At 64.0% G+C, this 17004-nt stretch overlaps 2 protein-coding genes across 2 annotated transcripts; both read left to right on the top strand.

Moving 5' to 3' along the window:
* The first annotated feature begins 6955 nt into the window (after window positions 1–6955).
* ODF3B (outer dense fiber of sperm tails 3B) lies at window positions 6956–10012 on the top strand. Its single transcript, XM_054399772.1, has 6 exons — window positions 6956–7061; window positions 7818–8021; window positions 8135–8236; window positions 8947–9068; window positions 9708–9848; window positions 9935–10012. Exons 1-6 carry the CDS (start codon window positions 6956–6958, stop codon window positions 10010–10012), a joined length of 753 nt encoding a protein of 250 aa, XP_054255747.1.
* Window positions 10013–11122: 1110 nt separating this feature from the next.
* On the top strand, window positions 11123–16786 carry TYMP (thymidine phosphorylase). Its single transcript, XM_054399747.1, has 10 exons — window positions 11123–11249; window positions 12039–12241; window positions 12332–12430; window positions 13145–13274; window positions 13340–13458; window positions 13872–14034; window positions 15454–15684; window positions 16215–16355; window positions 16445–16583; window positions 16681–16786. Exons 1-10 carry the CDS (start codon window positions 11123–11125, stop codon window positions 16784–16786), a joined length of 1458 nt encoding a protein of 485 aa, XP_054255722.1.
* Window positions 16787–17004: the final 218 nt, after the last annotated feature.

Here is a 17004-nt window from a genome sequence, read left to right as displayed (position 1 = left end):
TGCCAGCCTGTGCCGTTGGCAGCCTCTGAGTCCCTGTGCCCTGTACCCTGCCCACTGGCACCCCCACATGCTACACCCTGCACCCTGTGCCCTTGTGCCAGGTACCTTGTGTCCTGCACCCCACATCCTGCACCCCTGTGCCCTGTGCCCTTGTGCCAGGTACCCTGTGTCCTGCTCTCCACATCCTAAATCCTGCACCCCTGTGCCCTGTGCCCTTGTGCCAGGTACCCTGTGTCCTGCTCTCCACATCCTAAACCCTGCACCCCTGTGCCCTTGTGCCAGGTACCCTGTGTCCTGCTCTCCACATCCTAAACCCTGCACCCCTGTGCCCTTGTGCCAGGTACCCTGTGTCCTGCACCCCACACCCTGCACCCCTGTGCCCTGTGCCCTTGTGCCAGGCACCCTGTCTTCTGCACCCCTGCATCCCTGTACCCCTGCCCACTGCACCCCACATCCTACACCCCTGTGTCCTGTGCCCTTGTGCCCTGCACTCCTGTGCCCCTGCCCACTGCACCCCACATCCTGCACCCTGGCACCCCAAGCTCCTGCACTCCCCTGCACTTTGGGGCTGTGCCCACCCACCCTGCCAGTCTGGGAATGCCCAGCCTCCCTGTCCACCCCCCCAAGGCAAGGTGACAATGCCACCCTCGATGCCACTGCTGCTGGTGCCCCTGGGATGCCTGCTGCTGGCCCCCTCCCTGCATGGTGAGTGTGGGGCTGAGAGAGGGTCTTTGGGGGTGCTCCCTTGGATGCCCCCAACTCCCTGACCCCCTCTTTTTGCCCTCCCCCAGGGCAGGAAGTGCCCACCTGTGCCTGGGGCTGGGTGCCCTTTGAGGATGGGTGCTACAGGTTCTTCCCCCAGGAGCTGAGTTGGAGGAGGGCAGAGGTGAGGGGCTGGGAGGGCACAAGGTGGCACTGGGGGTGACCCTCACCATGGGGCACCTCAGCTGTGCCATGGCTGGGTGGTGATGGGCTTTGCTGGCTGGCACAGCAAGGGGTTGGTGCCACCTGGGCTGGGGATGATCTACAAGGAGGTTTCTGGACCAGGTGGCTCCATATGAGACCTGGGGACATCGTGGTGGCCCCATATGGGACCAGAGGGGAGCAAGGTGGCACCATGGTGGCAACCAGGGACTGGGACTGGGCACCAAGGGTTGGGGTCTGAGACCAGGAGTTGGGTCAGGGACAAGGGATTGAGGATGAGAACCAGAGATTGGGGTCTGGAGCCAAGGGTTGGAGTTGGGGACCATGGCTTTGGCCATCATGGGCTTGGGGACCAGGGCTTGGGCACAAAGGTTTAGGGTTGGGAACCAGAGATTGGGGTCTGGAGCCAAAGACCATGGAATGGGGACCAGGGTTTGGAGTTGGGGACCATGGGTGAGGGACCAGAGGTCAGGGTTGGGGACCATGGACTGGGGACCAGGGTTTGGGGTTGGGGCCCATGGGTTTGGGGCCAAGGAGCAGAGATTGGGGTCTGGGCCCAGGAACTGGGGTCTGGGGCCCCTCAGTGGGGTCAGGGCCCATTGTCACCCACCTGTCCCCACCACAGGCCTTCTGCCAGCACTTTGGTGGGCACCTGACGTCAGTGCACAGCGAGGAGGAGCAGAAGGTCATTGCCACCCTGCTGCCCTCCTCCCACCCCAACCTGGACACCGAGGAGGAGGAGGAGGAGGAGAAGGAGGAGGAGATGGATGAAGGAGTCTGGATTGGCCTCCACCATCACCTGAGGGTGAGCTCACAGCTGGGACCAAGGGGTTGGGGACCATGGTGTCGGGGTTGGGGACCATGGATTCAGGGTTGGGGACCATGGTTTCGGGGTTGGGGACCATGGATTCAGGGTTGGGGACCATGGATTCACGGTTAAGGACTATGGATTTGGGGTTGGGGACCATGGTTTCGGGGTTGGGGACCATGGATTCAGGGTTGGGGACCATGGATTCGCGGTTAAGGACTATGGATTTGGGGTTGGGGATCATGGTTTCGGGGTTGGGGACCATGGATTCGGGGTTGGGGACCATGGATTCGCGGTTAAGGACTATGGATTTGGGGTTGGGGACCATGGATTCGGGGTTGGGGACCATGGATTCGGGGTTGGGGACCATGGATTCGCGGTTAAGGACTATGGATTTGGGGTTGGGGACCAGGGTTTGGGGTTGGGGACTGTGGGTGGAGGTTGGGGACCATGGGTCCAACCCCACCCCGTGGGACCTCCTGGTAGCACCAAGAGGGGCGTGGGGTGGCACAGGTATGGGGTTGTACAGCCATGGATGTCCCCACAGAGCCATGGGTGGCAGTGGTCAGATGGCTCCCAGCTGGACTTTGGCTCCTGGCAGCTGGGACATGATGGCACAGCCTGCGCCGCGCTGCAGGACACTGCTGGTGAGCAGGGCTTGGCACTGGGCACCATAAACCATGGCCACCCATGGGTCCAGTCAGCACCACCCTTGGTCACCAGAGGCCCTGATCTTTGATGGCCCTGGTCACCACCATCCCTGGTCACCACCTTCCCTGGTCACCACCATCCCTCACCACCACCCTCTTTGGCCACCACCTTCCCTGGTCACCACCATCCCTCACCACCACCCTCTTTGGCCACCACCTTCCCTGGTCACCACCATCCCTCACCACCACCCTCCCTGGCCACCACCTTCCCTGGTCACCACCATCCCTCATCACCACCCTCCCTGGTCACCACCATCCCTGGTCACCACCATCCCTCACCACCACCTTCCCTGGTCACCACCTTCCCTGGTCACCACCATCCCTCACCACCACCTTCCCTGGTCACCACCTTCCCTGGTCACCACCATCCCTCACCACCACCCTCTTTGGCCACCACCTTCCCTGGTCACCACCATCCCTCACCACCACCCTCTTTGGCCACCACCTTCCCTGGTCACCACCATCCCTCACCACCACCCTCCCTGGCCACCACCTTCCCTGGTCACCACCATCCCTCACCACCACCCTCTTTGGCCACCACCTTCCCTGGTCACTACCCTCCTTGGCCACCACCTTCCCTGGCCACCACCTTCCCTGGTCACCACCATCCCTCATCACCACCCTCTTGGCCACCACCTTCCCTGGTCACACCCCCTGGCCACCACCTCCTGGCCACCACCTTCCCTGGTCACCACCATCCCTCATCACCACCCTCCCTGGTCACCACCATCCCTGGTCACCACCCTCCTTGGCCACCACCTTCTCTGGTCACCACCTTCCCTGGTCACTACCCTCCTTGGCCACCACCTTCTCTGGTCACCACCCTCCCTGGTCACCACCTTCCCTGGTCACCACCCTCCTTGGCCACCACCTTCCCTGGCCACCACCTTCCCTGGTCACCACCATCCCTCATCACCACCTTCCCTGGTCACCACCTTCCCTGGTCACCACCCTCCTTGGCCACCACCTTCCCTGGCCACCACCTTCCCTGGTCACCACCATCCCTCATCACCACCCTCCCTGGTCACCACCTTCCCTGGTCACCACCCTCCTTGGCCACCACCTTCTCTGGTCACCACCCTCCCTGGTCACCACCTTCCCTGGCCACCAGTATCCCCAGTCGACAGCGTCCCTGCCCCGCAGTGTGCCCAGTGTCTGGCACCAGCTGGCCACTGGGTGGCATCACTGGGTGCCCTGGGGGGTTCCAGGGGGGTCCCTGACTGTCCCTTTCCCTTCCAGAGCCCCGGCGGTGGCTCAGCGACACCTGCGGGGACCGGAAGCCCTTCATCTGCAGGGCCAGCACCTAGAGACCCCCCCAGTATCTCCAGTAACCCCCCCGGAACCTCCACTAACCCTCCAGACCACCCCCAGCATCCCCCAGAGGTCCCCCCCCGGTATCTCCAGTAACTCTCTAGTCCCCCCCTAGTATCCCACCAGTAAGCCCCCAGCCCCATCCAGTGACCCCCAACACCCCCCAGTTCCCCCCAGTACCTTCAGTAACCCCCCCAAAACGTCCCAGTACTCCCAGTAACGCCCCCATAGCCCAACAGCACCCCACTGGCAACCCGCAGAAATCCCCCAGTAACACCCCAGTAGCACCCAGTCTCCCCAGAAACCCCCCAGTCCCTTCCCCCTCCCCGCCCCCCCCCAGTTTACCCCAGTAAAGGTGGCTGAGCCCAGCCTGGTCTCTGCATCCTTTTTGTCACCCCACAACGCGGGGGGGGACGGGCTGGGAAATGAGGTTGGGGGTAGGGGGACACAGGGACAGGGATACCCCCAGCTGGGGTCTATATGGGGGTGCTCGGGGGGGATACCGGGGGGGGATAGGAGGGGACCGGGTCCCTATGAGACCCTCAAGACCCATGTGGGACGCCCACCCCCTGCAACCCAAGACCTCTATGGCCCCCATGTCCCCCTGTCCCCTATCCATGTCCCCATATCCCCCGGTCCCCTGTCCCCATGTCTCCTGTCGTGTCTTCTGTCCCCTGTCCCCCTGTCCCTAATGTCCTCCTGTCCCCATATCCCATGTCCCCCTGTCCCCTGTCCCATGTCCCCATGTCCCCTGTCCCAGTATCCCCCTGTCCCATGTCCCCATATCCCATGTCCCCATATCCCTGCATTCCATGTCCCCATATCCCCATGTCCCCATGTCCCCTATCCCAGTATCCTCATATCCCATGTCCCCATATCCCCTGTCCCATGTCCCCATATCCCATGTCCTCATATCCCTGCATCCCATGTCCCCATATCCCCTGTCCCCATGCCCCTGTCCCAGTATCCCCATATCCCCTGTCCCATATCCCATGTCCCCAAGTCCCCTGTCCCAGTATCCCCCTATCCCATGTCCCCATATGCCCTGTACCCATGTCCCCATATCCCCTGTCCCCATGTCCCCTGTCCCAGTATCCCCCTATCCCATGTCCCCATATCCCCTGTCCCCATGTCCCCTGTCCCAGTATCCCCCTATCCCATGTCCCCATATCCCCTGTCCCCATGTCCCCTGTCCCAGTATCCCCCTATCCCATGTCCCCATATCCCCTGTCCCCATGTCCCCTGTCCCAGTATCCCCCTATCCCATGTCCCGCTATCCCATGTCCCCATATCCCCTGTCCCCCTGTCCCCTGTCCCCATATCCCCCTATCCCATGTCCCCATGTCCCCTGTCCCAGTATCCCCCTATCCCATGTCCCCATGTCCCCTGTCCCCATGTCCCCTGTCCCCAGTATCCCCCTATCCCATGTCCCCATATCCCCTGTCCCCATGTCCCCCTGTCCCCAGTATCCCCCTATCCCATGTCCCCATGTCCCCCTGTCCCAGTATCCCCCTATCCCATGTCCCCATATCCCCATGTCCCCATGTCCCCTGTCCCAGTATCCCCCCCATATCCCCATGTCCCCATGTCCCCTGTCCCATGTCCCCATATCCCCGCATCCCATATCCCCATATCCCCCTGTCCCCACACCCCCCTGTCCCCACATCCCCCTGTCCCCATATCCCCTGTCCCATGTCCCCATATCCCCGCATCCCATATCCCCATATCCCCCTGTCCCCACACCCCCCTGTCCCCACATCCCCTGTCCCCATATCCCCTGTCCCCTGTCCCCATATCCCCGCATCCCATATCCCCATATCCCCCTGTCCCCACACCCCCCTGTCCCCACATCCCTCCCTGTCCCCATATCCCCGCATCCCATATCCCCATATCCCCCTGTCCCCACACCCCCCTGTCCCCATATCCCCTGTCCCCATATCCCCGCATCCCATATCCCCATATCCCCTGTCCCCACACCCCCTGTCCCCATATCCCCTGTCCCATGTCCCCATATCCCCGCATCCCATATCCCCATATCCCCCTGTCCCCACATCCCCTGTCCCCATATCCCCTGTCCCATGTCCCCATATCCCCGCATCCCCTGTCCCCCTGTCCCCCTGTCCCCACTCCCCCCTGTCCCCATACCCTCCTGTCCCCTGTCCCTGTTGTCCCCAGTGCCGTGTCCCCCCCCCCCCTCCCGCCCCCGTCCCCTTTGTTGTGGCGCTGCCATAGCGACGGGGGGCAGGAAGCGTCCGGGCACAGCCGGGCACAGCAGGGTGAAGGGTGAGCCCCTGGCACCTCCAGCCGAGGGGGGTGGGGGGCATCTAGCGGGCACTGGGGACATCTACGGGGCATGGGGGGCAATCTATGAGGTGCGGGGGGCAATTTGGAGGGGGAGGGTGATCCGTGGGGTGTGGGGCTGGGGCTGTGGAGGGCATCTAGGGGGAGCTGGGGGCACTGGGGCACCTATGGGGTGCTATGGGGCATCTAGGGGGCTCTGGTGGCATCTATGGGGGTGAGGGGCAAACCATGGGATGTGGGGATGGAGCTATGGGGTCTGGAGGGCATCTGTGGGGAGCTGGGGGCACTGGGGGTGTCTATAGGGCACTATGGGGCATCTCTGGAGCACTGGGGGCATGTGTGGGGCACTGGGGGTATTTGTGGGACACTGGGGTCCATCTGTGGGGCACTGGGGGTATTTGTGGGGCACTGGGGTCCATCTGTGGGGCACTGGGGGTATTTGTGGGACACTGGGGTCCATCTGTGGGGCACTGGGGGTATTTGTGGGGCACTGGAGGCCATCTCTGGGGCACTAGGGTCCTTCTATGGGGCACTAGGGGCATCTCTGGGGCACTGGGGTCCATCTGTGGGGCACTGGGGGTATCTCTGGGCACTGGGGTCCATCTGTGGGGTACTGGGGGCATCTGTGGGGCACTGGGTGCTCACCTCTGGGGTGGTGGGGACCTCTATGGGGCACCGGGGCCATCTACGGCGTGCTGGGGGCATCCATGGGGCCTGTACCATGCCCAGTCCGTGCCCACCGGTGGTGCCCAGCCGGTGCCTGCTCTCGGTGCCCAGTTGCCAGCCAGTAGCTGCCGTCAGTGCTCAGTTGCCAGCCAGTACCCACTGCCAGCGCTCAGTCGCCAGCCAGTGCCCGCTGCCCGTGCCTGGAGCGCCCCAGGGTGGTGCCCCCCCCGGGGCGATGGCAGAGCCCTGGGTGGGCACCTGGCGGCCCCACCGCCCCCGCGGGCCCATCGCCGCCCTCTATGGCAGCCCCGGGCCCAAGTATGGGCTGCCCACCAACGTGGGTGAGTGGGCACGGGGGGCACGGCGGGGTGGGGGGCATGGGTACCGTGAGGTCAGGTAGCCAGGGTGCCACAGTGTCCAGGTAGCAGCTACCACGGCACTGTGATGGCATAGTGCCGAGGTACCGTGTGCCAGGGTGCCAGGATACCACGATGGCAGTGTGCCAGGGTGTCGTGATGCCAAGGTGCCAATGTGCCATGTACCGGGGGATGGTGATGATGATGCCAGGATGCCAATGATGCCAGAGGATTGTGATGTCAAGGTGCCAACATGCCACGTGCCAAAGGGCCATAATGGCAGCATACCATGCAGCCAAGGTGCCAGGGTATTTGGTGCCAGGGGGTCATGTGCCCAGTTATCATGATACCATGTGCTATGGCATCATAATGCCAAAGTGCTAGAGAGTCAGAGTACTATGTGCCAGGTTAGCATGATGCCAGGGTGCTAAAGTGACAGGGTACCATGATGCCGCGGTGCCAGGATGCCAGGGTGTCATGTGGCCAATTATCATGACACCATGTGTCATGGCATTGAAATGCCAAGGTGCCAGAGAGTCAGGGTACTGTGTGCCAGGGATCATGATGCCAAGGTGCTAAAGCACTAGAGAACCACGAAGCCAAGATGCCAGGACATTGGGTGCCACGATGCCAGGGTGCCAAGGTGCTAAATTGCCAGAGAAGCACGATGCCAAGGTGCCAGGATGTTGGGTGCCACGATGCCAGGCTGCCAAGGCCCTCACCCCCCTCCCCCTGGCCCAGGCTACCACCTCCACGACCCCTCCCGCGTCCGTGCCCCTGCCTACAGCTTCGGGATCCGAGGGTGCCAACAGACTCTGCCCCGCTCCCCGGGCCCTGCCTACCTGCTGCCCCCTGGCACCACTTTCAGGGGCCCCCCTGGCACCCCTGCCTTCTCCATCTACAGCCGCCCCCGGGACCTGCTGCCCCCCGAAACCCCCGGACCTGGTGAGTTTTGGGGGGGTGGGGGTGAGGGGAGTGGGCAGGTGGTGGGGGGGGTGCTGGTGGTTGTGCCAGGGCTCGGTGCCCACAGTGCTGGTGCCCACCCCTCCCCTCCCCAGGGCGTTACTGTCCAGAGAGGGCAGACAGGATGGCATTTCCCACGGCACCTGCCTATGCCCTGCGCTCCCGCACCAAGATGGGCAGCTGCCAGCAGACACCAGGTAGGTGCCCCCCAATGCCAGTGCTCCCAGTTTGCCATGCCCATCATCCCCAGTCAGTGCCCACCCCACTGCTATCCTCAGAGCCCCCCATGCCCATCCCAACACTTCCCTCAATACAGCTGTGCCCACCTCAGTGCCCCCCAGCCAACCTCAATACCCCCTCAGTACACACATGCCCACATCAGTGCCCCCCATCCCTCTCTCAGTACCCACCTCAGTGCCCCCTCAGTGCTCCCCATGCCCACCTCAGTGCTATCCTCAATGCCCCCCATACCCACCCCAATACCCCCCAGTACTTCCCTCAATACACCCATGCCCACCTCAGTGCCCACCATCTCACTCTCAGTACCCACCTCAGTGCCCCCTCAGTGCCCCCCACCTCAATACCCCCCTAGTACTCCCCTCAATACACCCATGCCCGCCTCAGTACCCACCACAGTGCCTCCCATGCCCACCCCAATACCCCTCAGTACTCCCCTTAGTGCCCCCTGTCCCCCTCTCAGTACTCACCTTAGTGTCCCTCTAGGTGCCCACCATGCCCACCCCAATACTCCCCAGTACCTCCCTCATTATACCCATGCCCACCTCGGTGCCCACCATCTCCCTCTCAGTACTCACCTCAGTGCCCCCCATGCCCACCTCAGTACCCACCTCAGAGCCCTCTTCAGCCCCCCCCCCATGCCCACCTCAGTGCCTCCCATGCCCCCTAGGCCCCGCTGCCTACATGCTGCCCACCCTGCTGGGTGCCCGCGTGGTGAACAAGAGCTCAGCACCCAACTACTCCATCCCTGGGCGCAGCAAAATTGGGGCCTTCTACCAGGACCTGAGCAAGGTGGGTGCCAAGGTGCCAGGAGTTGGGTGCCAAGGTGCCAGGGTGCTAGGGTTTGGGTGCCAAAGGGCCCAGCTCACCAGGTGCCAGTGGTCTGGAGGGCCAGGGCATCAAGGTCCTGGGGGTTTGGGGTGCTGGGTAAATACCCAGGGTGCCAAGCAGCCCATGGTGCCAGGCAGCTCTGGTGCCAAGAGGTTAGGGTATCAAGGGACTCAGGATGTTGGCATGCCAGGAATCTGGGGTGCTGGCATGTCAAGGTGTTGAAGTTCTGTGTGTCAGGGTGCCAGAGGATCTGAGGGTCTGGTGTGCTGGGTGCCATGGTGCCAAGGGCCCGAGTACCAGGGTGCCAAAGTTCTGGGGGTGTGGGGTGCTGGGTGACTGGGGTGCCAGGGTGGCAGGGAGCCAAGTACCTGAGTGCCATTGTGCCAAGATGCTGGGGTGCTGGGTGGCTGAGGTGCCAGGGTGCCAAGGGTCTGAGTGCCAGGACGCCAAGGTGCTGGGATGCTGTGTGGCCAGAGTGCCAAGGCGCTGTGGGTCTGGGGTGCTGTGTGGCCATGGTGCCAAGCCTCTGTGTATGTGAGGTGCTGGGTAGCTGGGGTGCTCGGGTGGCACAGTGCCCATCAGCCCACCCTGTGCCCGCAGACGCCGGGCCCCTGCGGCTACAGCACAGTGGCCACCGACGTGTACAAGCAGCGGGCACCACAGTTCAGCATGGTGGCACGAAACGCCCTCCCTGGGGACAACACTGCCAAGCCTGGGCCTGGCACCTACAACCCTGAGCAGGTAAGGCGGGCAGGGGGTGCTGCCAAGCGGTTGGCATGCCCCTGCCCCAGGATGCCCCTGAGACAAGCCTTGTGCCAACCCCCCAGAGCCGGCGGCAGGGGGTGACCTTCGGCATCCGCCACTCGCAGTACCTGGCACCCCTCATCGTGGATGTGCCCGACTGAGCGGGCACGGGGGTGAGCACAGCCCCTGACAATAAACAGGCATCTGCAGCCGAAGGCCCTGGCCTGCTGACTCGCTGGGCAAGGCTGGCATGGGAGGGACAGGGAAGGCTTGGATGGGTGCTGGGTGCCCAGGGTGGGAAGGATGTGATGCCTAAACCGGAACTTGCTCCGGTGCCATCCCCAATGCCTGTCCTAGGGCACCCAGCTGGCATCTTCTGGCTAGGCAGGATGACCCACCTGATCCCAGTCTCGTGCCATGGGTGTTGTGGGTCTGCTGGCACCAAGGCTGGCATCATGTCATGATGAGCATCAGGGTGCAATGGATGTTGTAGGTGCTGAGAGTGCCATGAGTGCCATGTGTGCCATGGCTATTGTGGGTCTCATGACTGCCATGGGGTGTTGGAGGTGCCATGGGTGCTGTGGTGCCACAGGTGGGGACACCCCAGCTCTGCACAGACCCCAGGGCACCCCCTGAAGCTGCCCTGTGGGTGATGGGTGCCCAGCCCTGGCACCCTCCCAACTGCCAGGGCCTCTCCTCACTCGGCCCGACCCTCGCTCACTGTCCCGGGGGCAGAGTCCAGTGCCAGGACACTGCCTCACGTGGGCACTGCACCAGGCTGGCCAGGCTCTGTCAGTGCCACCAAGGTAGGATCAGGGTGCTGGTCAGGCAGGATCGAGGTGCCAGTCAGGACGGATTAGGGTGCCAGTCAGGCAGGCTCAAGGTGCCAGTCAGGCAGGATTGAGGTGCCAGTTGGGCAGAGGCAGCGTGTCAGTCAGGATCGAGGTGCCAGTCAGGCAGGATCAGGGTGCCAGTCAGACGGGATCAAGGTGCCAGTTGGGCAGGGTCAGAGTGCCAGTCAGGATCGAGGTGCCAGGCAGGCAGGATCAGGGTGCTAGCCTGGCAGGTTTGAGGTGCCAATCAGGCAAGGTCAAGGTTCCAGTTGGGCAGAGTCAGAGTGCCAGTCAGGATCACAGTGCCAGTTGGGCAGGATCAAGGTGGCATTCAGTCAGGATTGAGGTGTGCCAGTCAGTTGAGATCAAGGTGCCAGCCGGGCAGGATCAAGGTGCCAGCCAGCATTGGGGAGCCAATCAGGAAGGAGCAAGGTGCCAATGGCTGCCCAGGCCTCACTGCCAGCCCTGATCCGCAAGAAGCGGGACGGGCACCGGCTGGAGGAGGCTGAGATCCAGAGCTTCGTGAGGGGCATCACCCAGGGCACCGCGCAGCAAGGACAGATCGGTGGGTGCCAACGGCTGGTGGGGCACGGGGTGGGTGGCACAGCCCAGGGACACAACACAGGGCAGGTGACAGAGCCCAGAGATGTGCCATGGGGTGGGTGGCACTGCCCAGGGATATGCCACAGGTGGGTGGCACAAAGACAGGCCAAAGGATGGGTGGCACAGCACAAAGGGCATGCCAAGAGGTGGGTGGCACAGCCCAGGGACATGGCACAGGGTGGGTGGCACAAAGACAGGTCACAGGGTGGGTGGCACAGCCTAGGGACACATCGAGGGCACAGGGAAGAGGCAGGAAGGGGAGGGTGGCAGTGGAACATGGCTGGGGGGCACAGAAGGGCACAACATGGCACAGGGGAGACACAGGTGGCACAGACTCAGGTAGAGGGGACATCACCAGGGGATCTGGCATGGGGACATGGCAAAGGCTGGCACAATGGGGACACACAGGGGAAGGTGGCCAGGGCAGGGTGGGCAACGGGACATGGCAGTGTCCTGAGCAGGGGACATGGCACAGGAAGCTGGCAGGTGACTCAGCCAGGGGCACCGCACAGGGACTGGCACAGAACATGCCATGGCAGGCACAGATCGGGGGGTGACATCGCAGGGGACCTGGCATGGGCACACTGCTAAGGCTGGCACAGCGGGGGCCACGCAAGAGCAGGGCGAGCAGCTGCGGTGTGCAGGGTGGCACCGCCAGCCCCGGGACGCGGCAGAGGGTCCCGGGCAGGACACGGCGGCAGGAAGGGGGAGATCGGAGCTGGCCGGGTGCCGCCACGGGCCGTGTCCCCAGGTGCCATGCTGATGGCCATCAGGCTGCGGGGCATGGACATGTGCGAGACCCTGGCACTGACGCGGGCGATGGCAGCCTCGGGGCGGGCACTGGCCTGGCCCCAAGCCTGGCACGGGCGCCTGGTGGACAAGCACTCGACGGGGGGCGTCGGGGACAAGGTCAGCCTGGTGCTGGCCCCCGCGCTGGCCGCCTGCGGCTGCAAGGTGAGGGGGGCACCGGGGCACGGCTGGGGGGCGCCGCCGTCGCCCCCTGCGCCGTGCCACCCTCCGTGCCCACCCTTGCTGTGCCCGCAGGTGCCTATGATCAGCGGGCGTGGGCTGGGGCACACGGGAGGGACACTGGACAAGCTGGAGGCCGTCCCCGGGTTCCGAGTCGGTCTGAGCCCTGAGGAGGTGAGGGATGGGCACCGCCACCCTGGCACCCGGCAACATTGGCACCTAGCCACGCTGCCGCCCACCCACGTTGTCACTCAGCTATGCTGTCACCATGCCGCAATGTCACCCAGCCACAATGTCACTTTGGCATGTTGTCGCCTTGTCACACTGTCACCTTGGCACACTGCCACCCCGCGGGTGTTCTGGGCTCGTAGGGACTGGGGAGCTCCGAGGGGGACAGGGGACACTGGTGGGTGCGGGATGGGACAGGGGATGGGACTCGGGAGGGGACATGGGATGGCAGAGAGGACAGAGGATGGGACACAGGAGGGACAGGCGGATGGCGGAGGGACCCGGGAGGGCACCTGGAGTGGCAGAGGGGACAGAGGATGGGACAAGGGATGGCAGAGGATGGGACAAGGGATGGCAGAGGGACCCGGGAGGGGACTTGGAGTGGCAGAGGGGACCCGAGAGAGAAGAAGGGATGGCAGAAGGCACCCGGAATGGGACAGGGATGGCATATGGACCCGGGCGGGGACGGGAGGTAGCACAGAGGACACGGGATGGGACTTGGGATGGCACAGGGGATGGCAGAGGGCACCCGCGCTGGGAGAGAAGATGGCAGAGGGGACGGGGATGCCACAGGGGACAGGGGATGGCAGAGAGCACTCGGGGTGGGACGGAAGACGGCAGAGGAGGCAGGGCTGGCAGCAGGCACCGGTGCCACGGCAGATGCGGGATGCCCTGGAGCGGGTCGGGTGCTGCATCGTGGGGCAGAGCGAGGAGCTGTGCCCGGCAGACCGGGTGCTGTACGCGCTGCGGGACGTGACGGCCACCGTGGACAGCCTGCCGCTCATCACCGGTACCGGGGGGGGGCACCGGGGAGGGCACCGGGGGCAGGGGACAAGGCAGTGACCGCTGGCACAGCCTCCATCCTCAGCAAGAAGGCGGCGGAGCGGCTCTCGGCGCTGGTGCTGGACGTCAAGTACGGGGATGCCGCGCTGTGCCCCACCAGGGACAATGCCCGGCAGCTGGCACGGAGCCTGGTGAGCCCCGGGCACCCATTCCTTTCCCTTCCCTTTTCCATCGCCTCTTCTCCTCTTTCTTTCACCTGCCCTTTCTTCCCGTCCCTTTCCCACCCCTATCCCAGTCTTATCCGTGCCCCTTCTCTTACTTTCCCCCCGACCCCTCCCCGGCCCTGGCCCATTCCCATTCCTTTCTCACCCGGTCCCTGCCCCCTTCCCATCCCTCCTGTGTCCTTCCCTTTTCCCTGTCCTTCTTCCTGTCCCTTTCTCTGTTCCTCTTTCATCCCTGTTCCTTCCCTTTCCCTTTCTCACCCCCGTCCTTTCCTTTTCCTTGTCCCATTCCCATCCCTATCCCTGTTCCTTCCCTTTCCCTGTCCCGTTCCCATCCCTGGCCATCCCATTCCCGCCCTCCCCCCCACTCTCGCTATCCGCAGGTGTGGGTTTGCTCCCAGCTGGGCTTCCAGGGCTCGGCGGTGCTGACGCCGATGTCGCAGCCCCTGGGCCGCCGCCTGGGGCACTCTCTGGAGGTGCTGGAGGCTCTGGAAGCGCTGCACGGGAGGGGGCCGCCCGACTTGCGCCATCTCGTCACCATGCTGGGTATGGGGGTGGAGGGACACACACAGCTGAGGAAGGGGGAGTCCCCCTGCACCCCCCCCCCCCCAAAGCCTCGGGGGGCTCTCTGCACCCTTGTCAACCCTAGACCCCCCAAAAGCCTCGGGTTCCCTGTGCCCCCCCCCAGCCCTGCACCGCACCAGGTCCCTGAGAACCTTCTCGGATTGCCCCCCAAGCCCTGAGTCCCTCATGGCTCTGGGGACTCTCCCTGTGCCCCCCCTCAGCCCAACACCCCCTATGGCACTTCCCTGTGACCCCCTTCACAGCCTTGGGGTCCCTATGCCCCCCAGCCCTGCATCCCTCCATGTCCCTAAGAACCTTTTCTGATGACACCCCTTCCCCCAAGCCCTGAGCCCCTCCATGGCCTTGGGGAACTTCCCTGTGCCCCTCCCCAGCCCCGAAGCCCCCCTGGAGCCTCAGGGTCCCTCTTCCCCCCCCAGCCCTGCACCCTTCATGGCTCTGAGGACCTTAACTGTGCCCCCCAGCCCCCAGTGCTCCCCTATGTACCTTCCTTGTGACGCTCCTCACAGCCTTGGGATCCCTGTTGTGTCCCACTCCCGACACTGAACCCTTCATGAGGACCTTCCCTGCCCCCCCCCAACACATGACCCCCACAAAATCCTCAGGTTCCCTGTCCCCCACCCCCCCAAACCCCTAATGGGCCTGGGGACTTTCCTTGTGCCCCCCAAACCCAGACACTGCCCCACAGCCTTGGGCCCCTGTGCCACCCCCTGCAACTCCAAGCCCCACCAAAGCCTTGGGGTCCATGTATGCCCCCAGCCCTGAGCCCCTCATGTCCTTGGGGACCATCCCTGTGTCCTCCTCCCCAGCCCTAGAGCCCTGAAAGCCTGGGGGTCCCTGTGGCACCCCCCACCCCTGAGGCCCTTCCCTGTCCTTGGTGACCCTTCCTGCGCCCCTCCTCAGCCGAGCATCCCACTATGGTCCTTTCCTGTGATCCCCCCCCAACCCCAACCCTAGACCCACCCCCAGTCTTGGGGTCCCTGCACCCCTCCCTGTCCCTTCCTTCTGACCCCAACCAATTCTGTCCCTACCCCAGACCCCTCCCAGTTCAAAACACCCCAACCCACCCCTGCCAAACTTGTCCCTGACCTCCAGCTCCCCCAATTACCACACCCCAAGTTGGGGCATTTTGGCATGCAAAGGGGGAGGGCTGTGTTTTGGCGTGCAGAGGGTTGTTGGGGTGCAAAAGGGGGCTGGGGTTCATTTTGGGATGCAGGGGGGAGGGCATTTAGGAGTGCATGGGGGGGGTGGGTTGAGGAGCAGGGGGGTGTTCTGGGGTGCAGGGGAGGTGAGGGAGCATTTTGAGGTGCAGAGATAGATGGGAAGCATTTTGGGGTGCAGATGAGGGGTGCCCAGGCCCTGGTACCAGCCAGTATCCTGCAGGTGGTCTGCTGCTGTGGCAGTGTGGCCTGGCGAGGAGCACTGAGCAGGGCCAGCAGCTCCTGGGGTCAGCACTGGACAGTGGCTCAGCCCTGGCCACTTTCAAGGCCATGCTGGAGGTCCAGGGAGTAGCCTCCAACATGGCCCAGCTCCTCTGCACTGGGACCCCTGCCCAGCGCTGGCAGGTCCTGGGCCAGGCCAGCATCCAGGAGGAGCTGAAGGCACTACAGGGAGGTAAGTGATGGGCTAGGGGGAGCACCCCAACTTCTACCCCTACCCTGTACCCCTTGTAAGCTTGAGGGGGTCCCACAGGACCCCCCAAACCTTCCTCAGGGCTGCCTGCTAATCTCCCCCCCACAAACCTCACTCCCTGAATGTGTCACCTTCTGGGGTGACCCTAGGGTCCCTACCTGCCCTTCTCCCCAGCAGCAAATCCCTCATACTTCAGGCTCCCTAAAACCCACCCACCTCTGACCTCCAACTCCCTGTCTGCACCCCCAGCCCGACATCCCCCATATTTGGAGTCCTCCAAATACCTCATACCCCTCAAGCTCCCTGCCCCCCACACCTCATTCCTACATCTGCTCACACCCCAAACTCTGTAGCCCTCCATCTCCCTGCCCCATTCCCAAAGCCAACTCCCCAAACTCTGCATACCTCAAGCTCTCTGCCCTACACCCCCATTCCCAAGGACCCTCAAGCTCCCTGTCCCATCCCTAAGGCTCCTCACCTCTCACCCCACTTTCACCCCCCCTTTATCCCAGGTTGGGTGCAGCAGATCGAGGCCCTGCCTCTCGCCCATGTCCTCCATCGCCTGGGAGCCGGCCGGGAACGGGCCGGAGACTCCATAAACCACCGGGTGGGAGCCGAGTTGCTAGTAACAGCGGGGCAGCGGCTGGAGGAAGGTAACGGAAAGGAGCCTTGTCGTTGTTGCGGGGGGGTGGAGGGTCGGGTCTCTGAAGGCTTCAACCCACAACGAGGCCTTTGCCCTCAGGCGACGCCTGGCTGCGGGTGCACCACGACGGAGGCCTGGATGAGGAAGGGCGCAAGGCCTTGCAGGCCGCGCTTTGCCTGACCCCGGAGCCTCCTTCTAGCCCTCCTGAGTTCATCACCGAAACCATTTTGCCCACTGGGTACATGCCCGAAAGCGAAGATATACACCCACTTCCGGTTTGATGAGCAGCCACTTCCGGTTGGGGTAATTGGCGCATGCGCAACTGGCGCACACAGGGAGAGCGCAGCACGTATGGTCACGTGCGCCTTAAACCCCACCCTGCCTGCGGCACTTCCGCTGCCGGCGCTGCCGGCCCCGCGGGCACCGGCGCTCGACGGGTAGGCCCCGGAAGGGTATAGGGAGGGAGTTAAAGGGAGCCTGGCACCGGGACGGCGGGGTCAGAGGGGAGAAGGCACCGGGGGCCTGCCATGAGGGATCGGAGGGCGCCGGGCAGCAGGGGCAGGGGTGCAAGCGCGCTGCGGGCTCTGGCGAGGTGTCAAAGGACACTAAGCGATCGGGTGGCACCAAGGGGTCAGGTGGCACTGGAGGACTGGCCTGAG

Source organism: Indicator indicator, chromosome 3 (genome assembly GCF_027791375.1).
Source record: "Indicator indicator isolate 239-I01 chromosome 3, UM_Iind_1.1, whole genome shotgun sequence".
Lineage (NCBI taxonomy): Eukaryota > Metazoa > Chordata > Aves > Piciformes > Indicatoridae > Indicator > Indicator indicator.
This window is presented reverse-complemented; position numbering and strand designations above follow the sequence as displayed.

Coding starts and splice junctions, on each gene's coding strand:
- ODF3B (XM_054399772.1), top strand. CDS start 6,956: ATGGCAGAGCCCTGGGTGGGCACCTGGCGGCCCCACCGCCCCCGCGGG. Junction 9,069..9,707: donor TCTACCAGGACCTGAGCAAG/GTGGGTGCCAAG, acceptor CTGTGCCCGCAG/ACGCCGGGCCCCTGCGGCTA. Junction 9,849..9,934: donor GCACCTACAACCCTGAGCAG/GTAAGGCGGGCA, acceptor CCAACCCCCCAG/AGCCGGCGGCAGGGGGTGAC.
- TYMP (XM_054399747.1), top strand. CDS start 11,123: ATGGCTGCCCAGGCCTCACTGCCAGCCCTGATCCGCAAGAAGCGGGAC. Junction 12,431..13,144: donor TCGGTCTGAGCCCTGAGGAG/GTGAGGGATGGG, acceptor GTGCCACGGCAG/ATGCGGGATGCCCTGGAGCG. Junction 13,275..13,339: donor CAGCCTGCCGCTCATCACCG/GTACCGGGGGGG, acceptor CCGCTGGCACAG/CCTCCATCCTCAGCAAGAAG.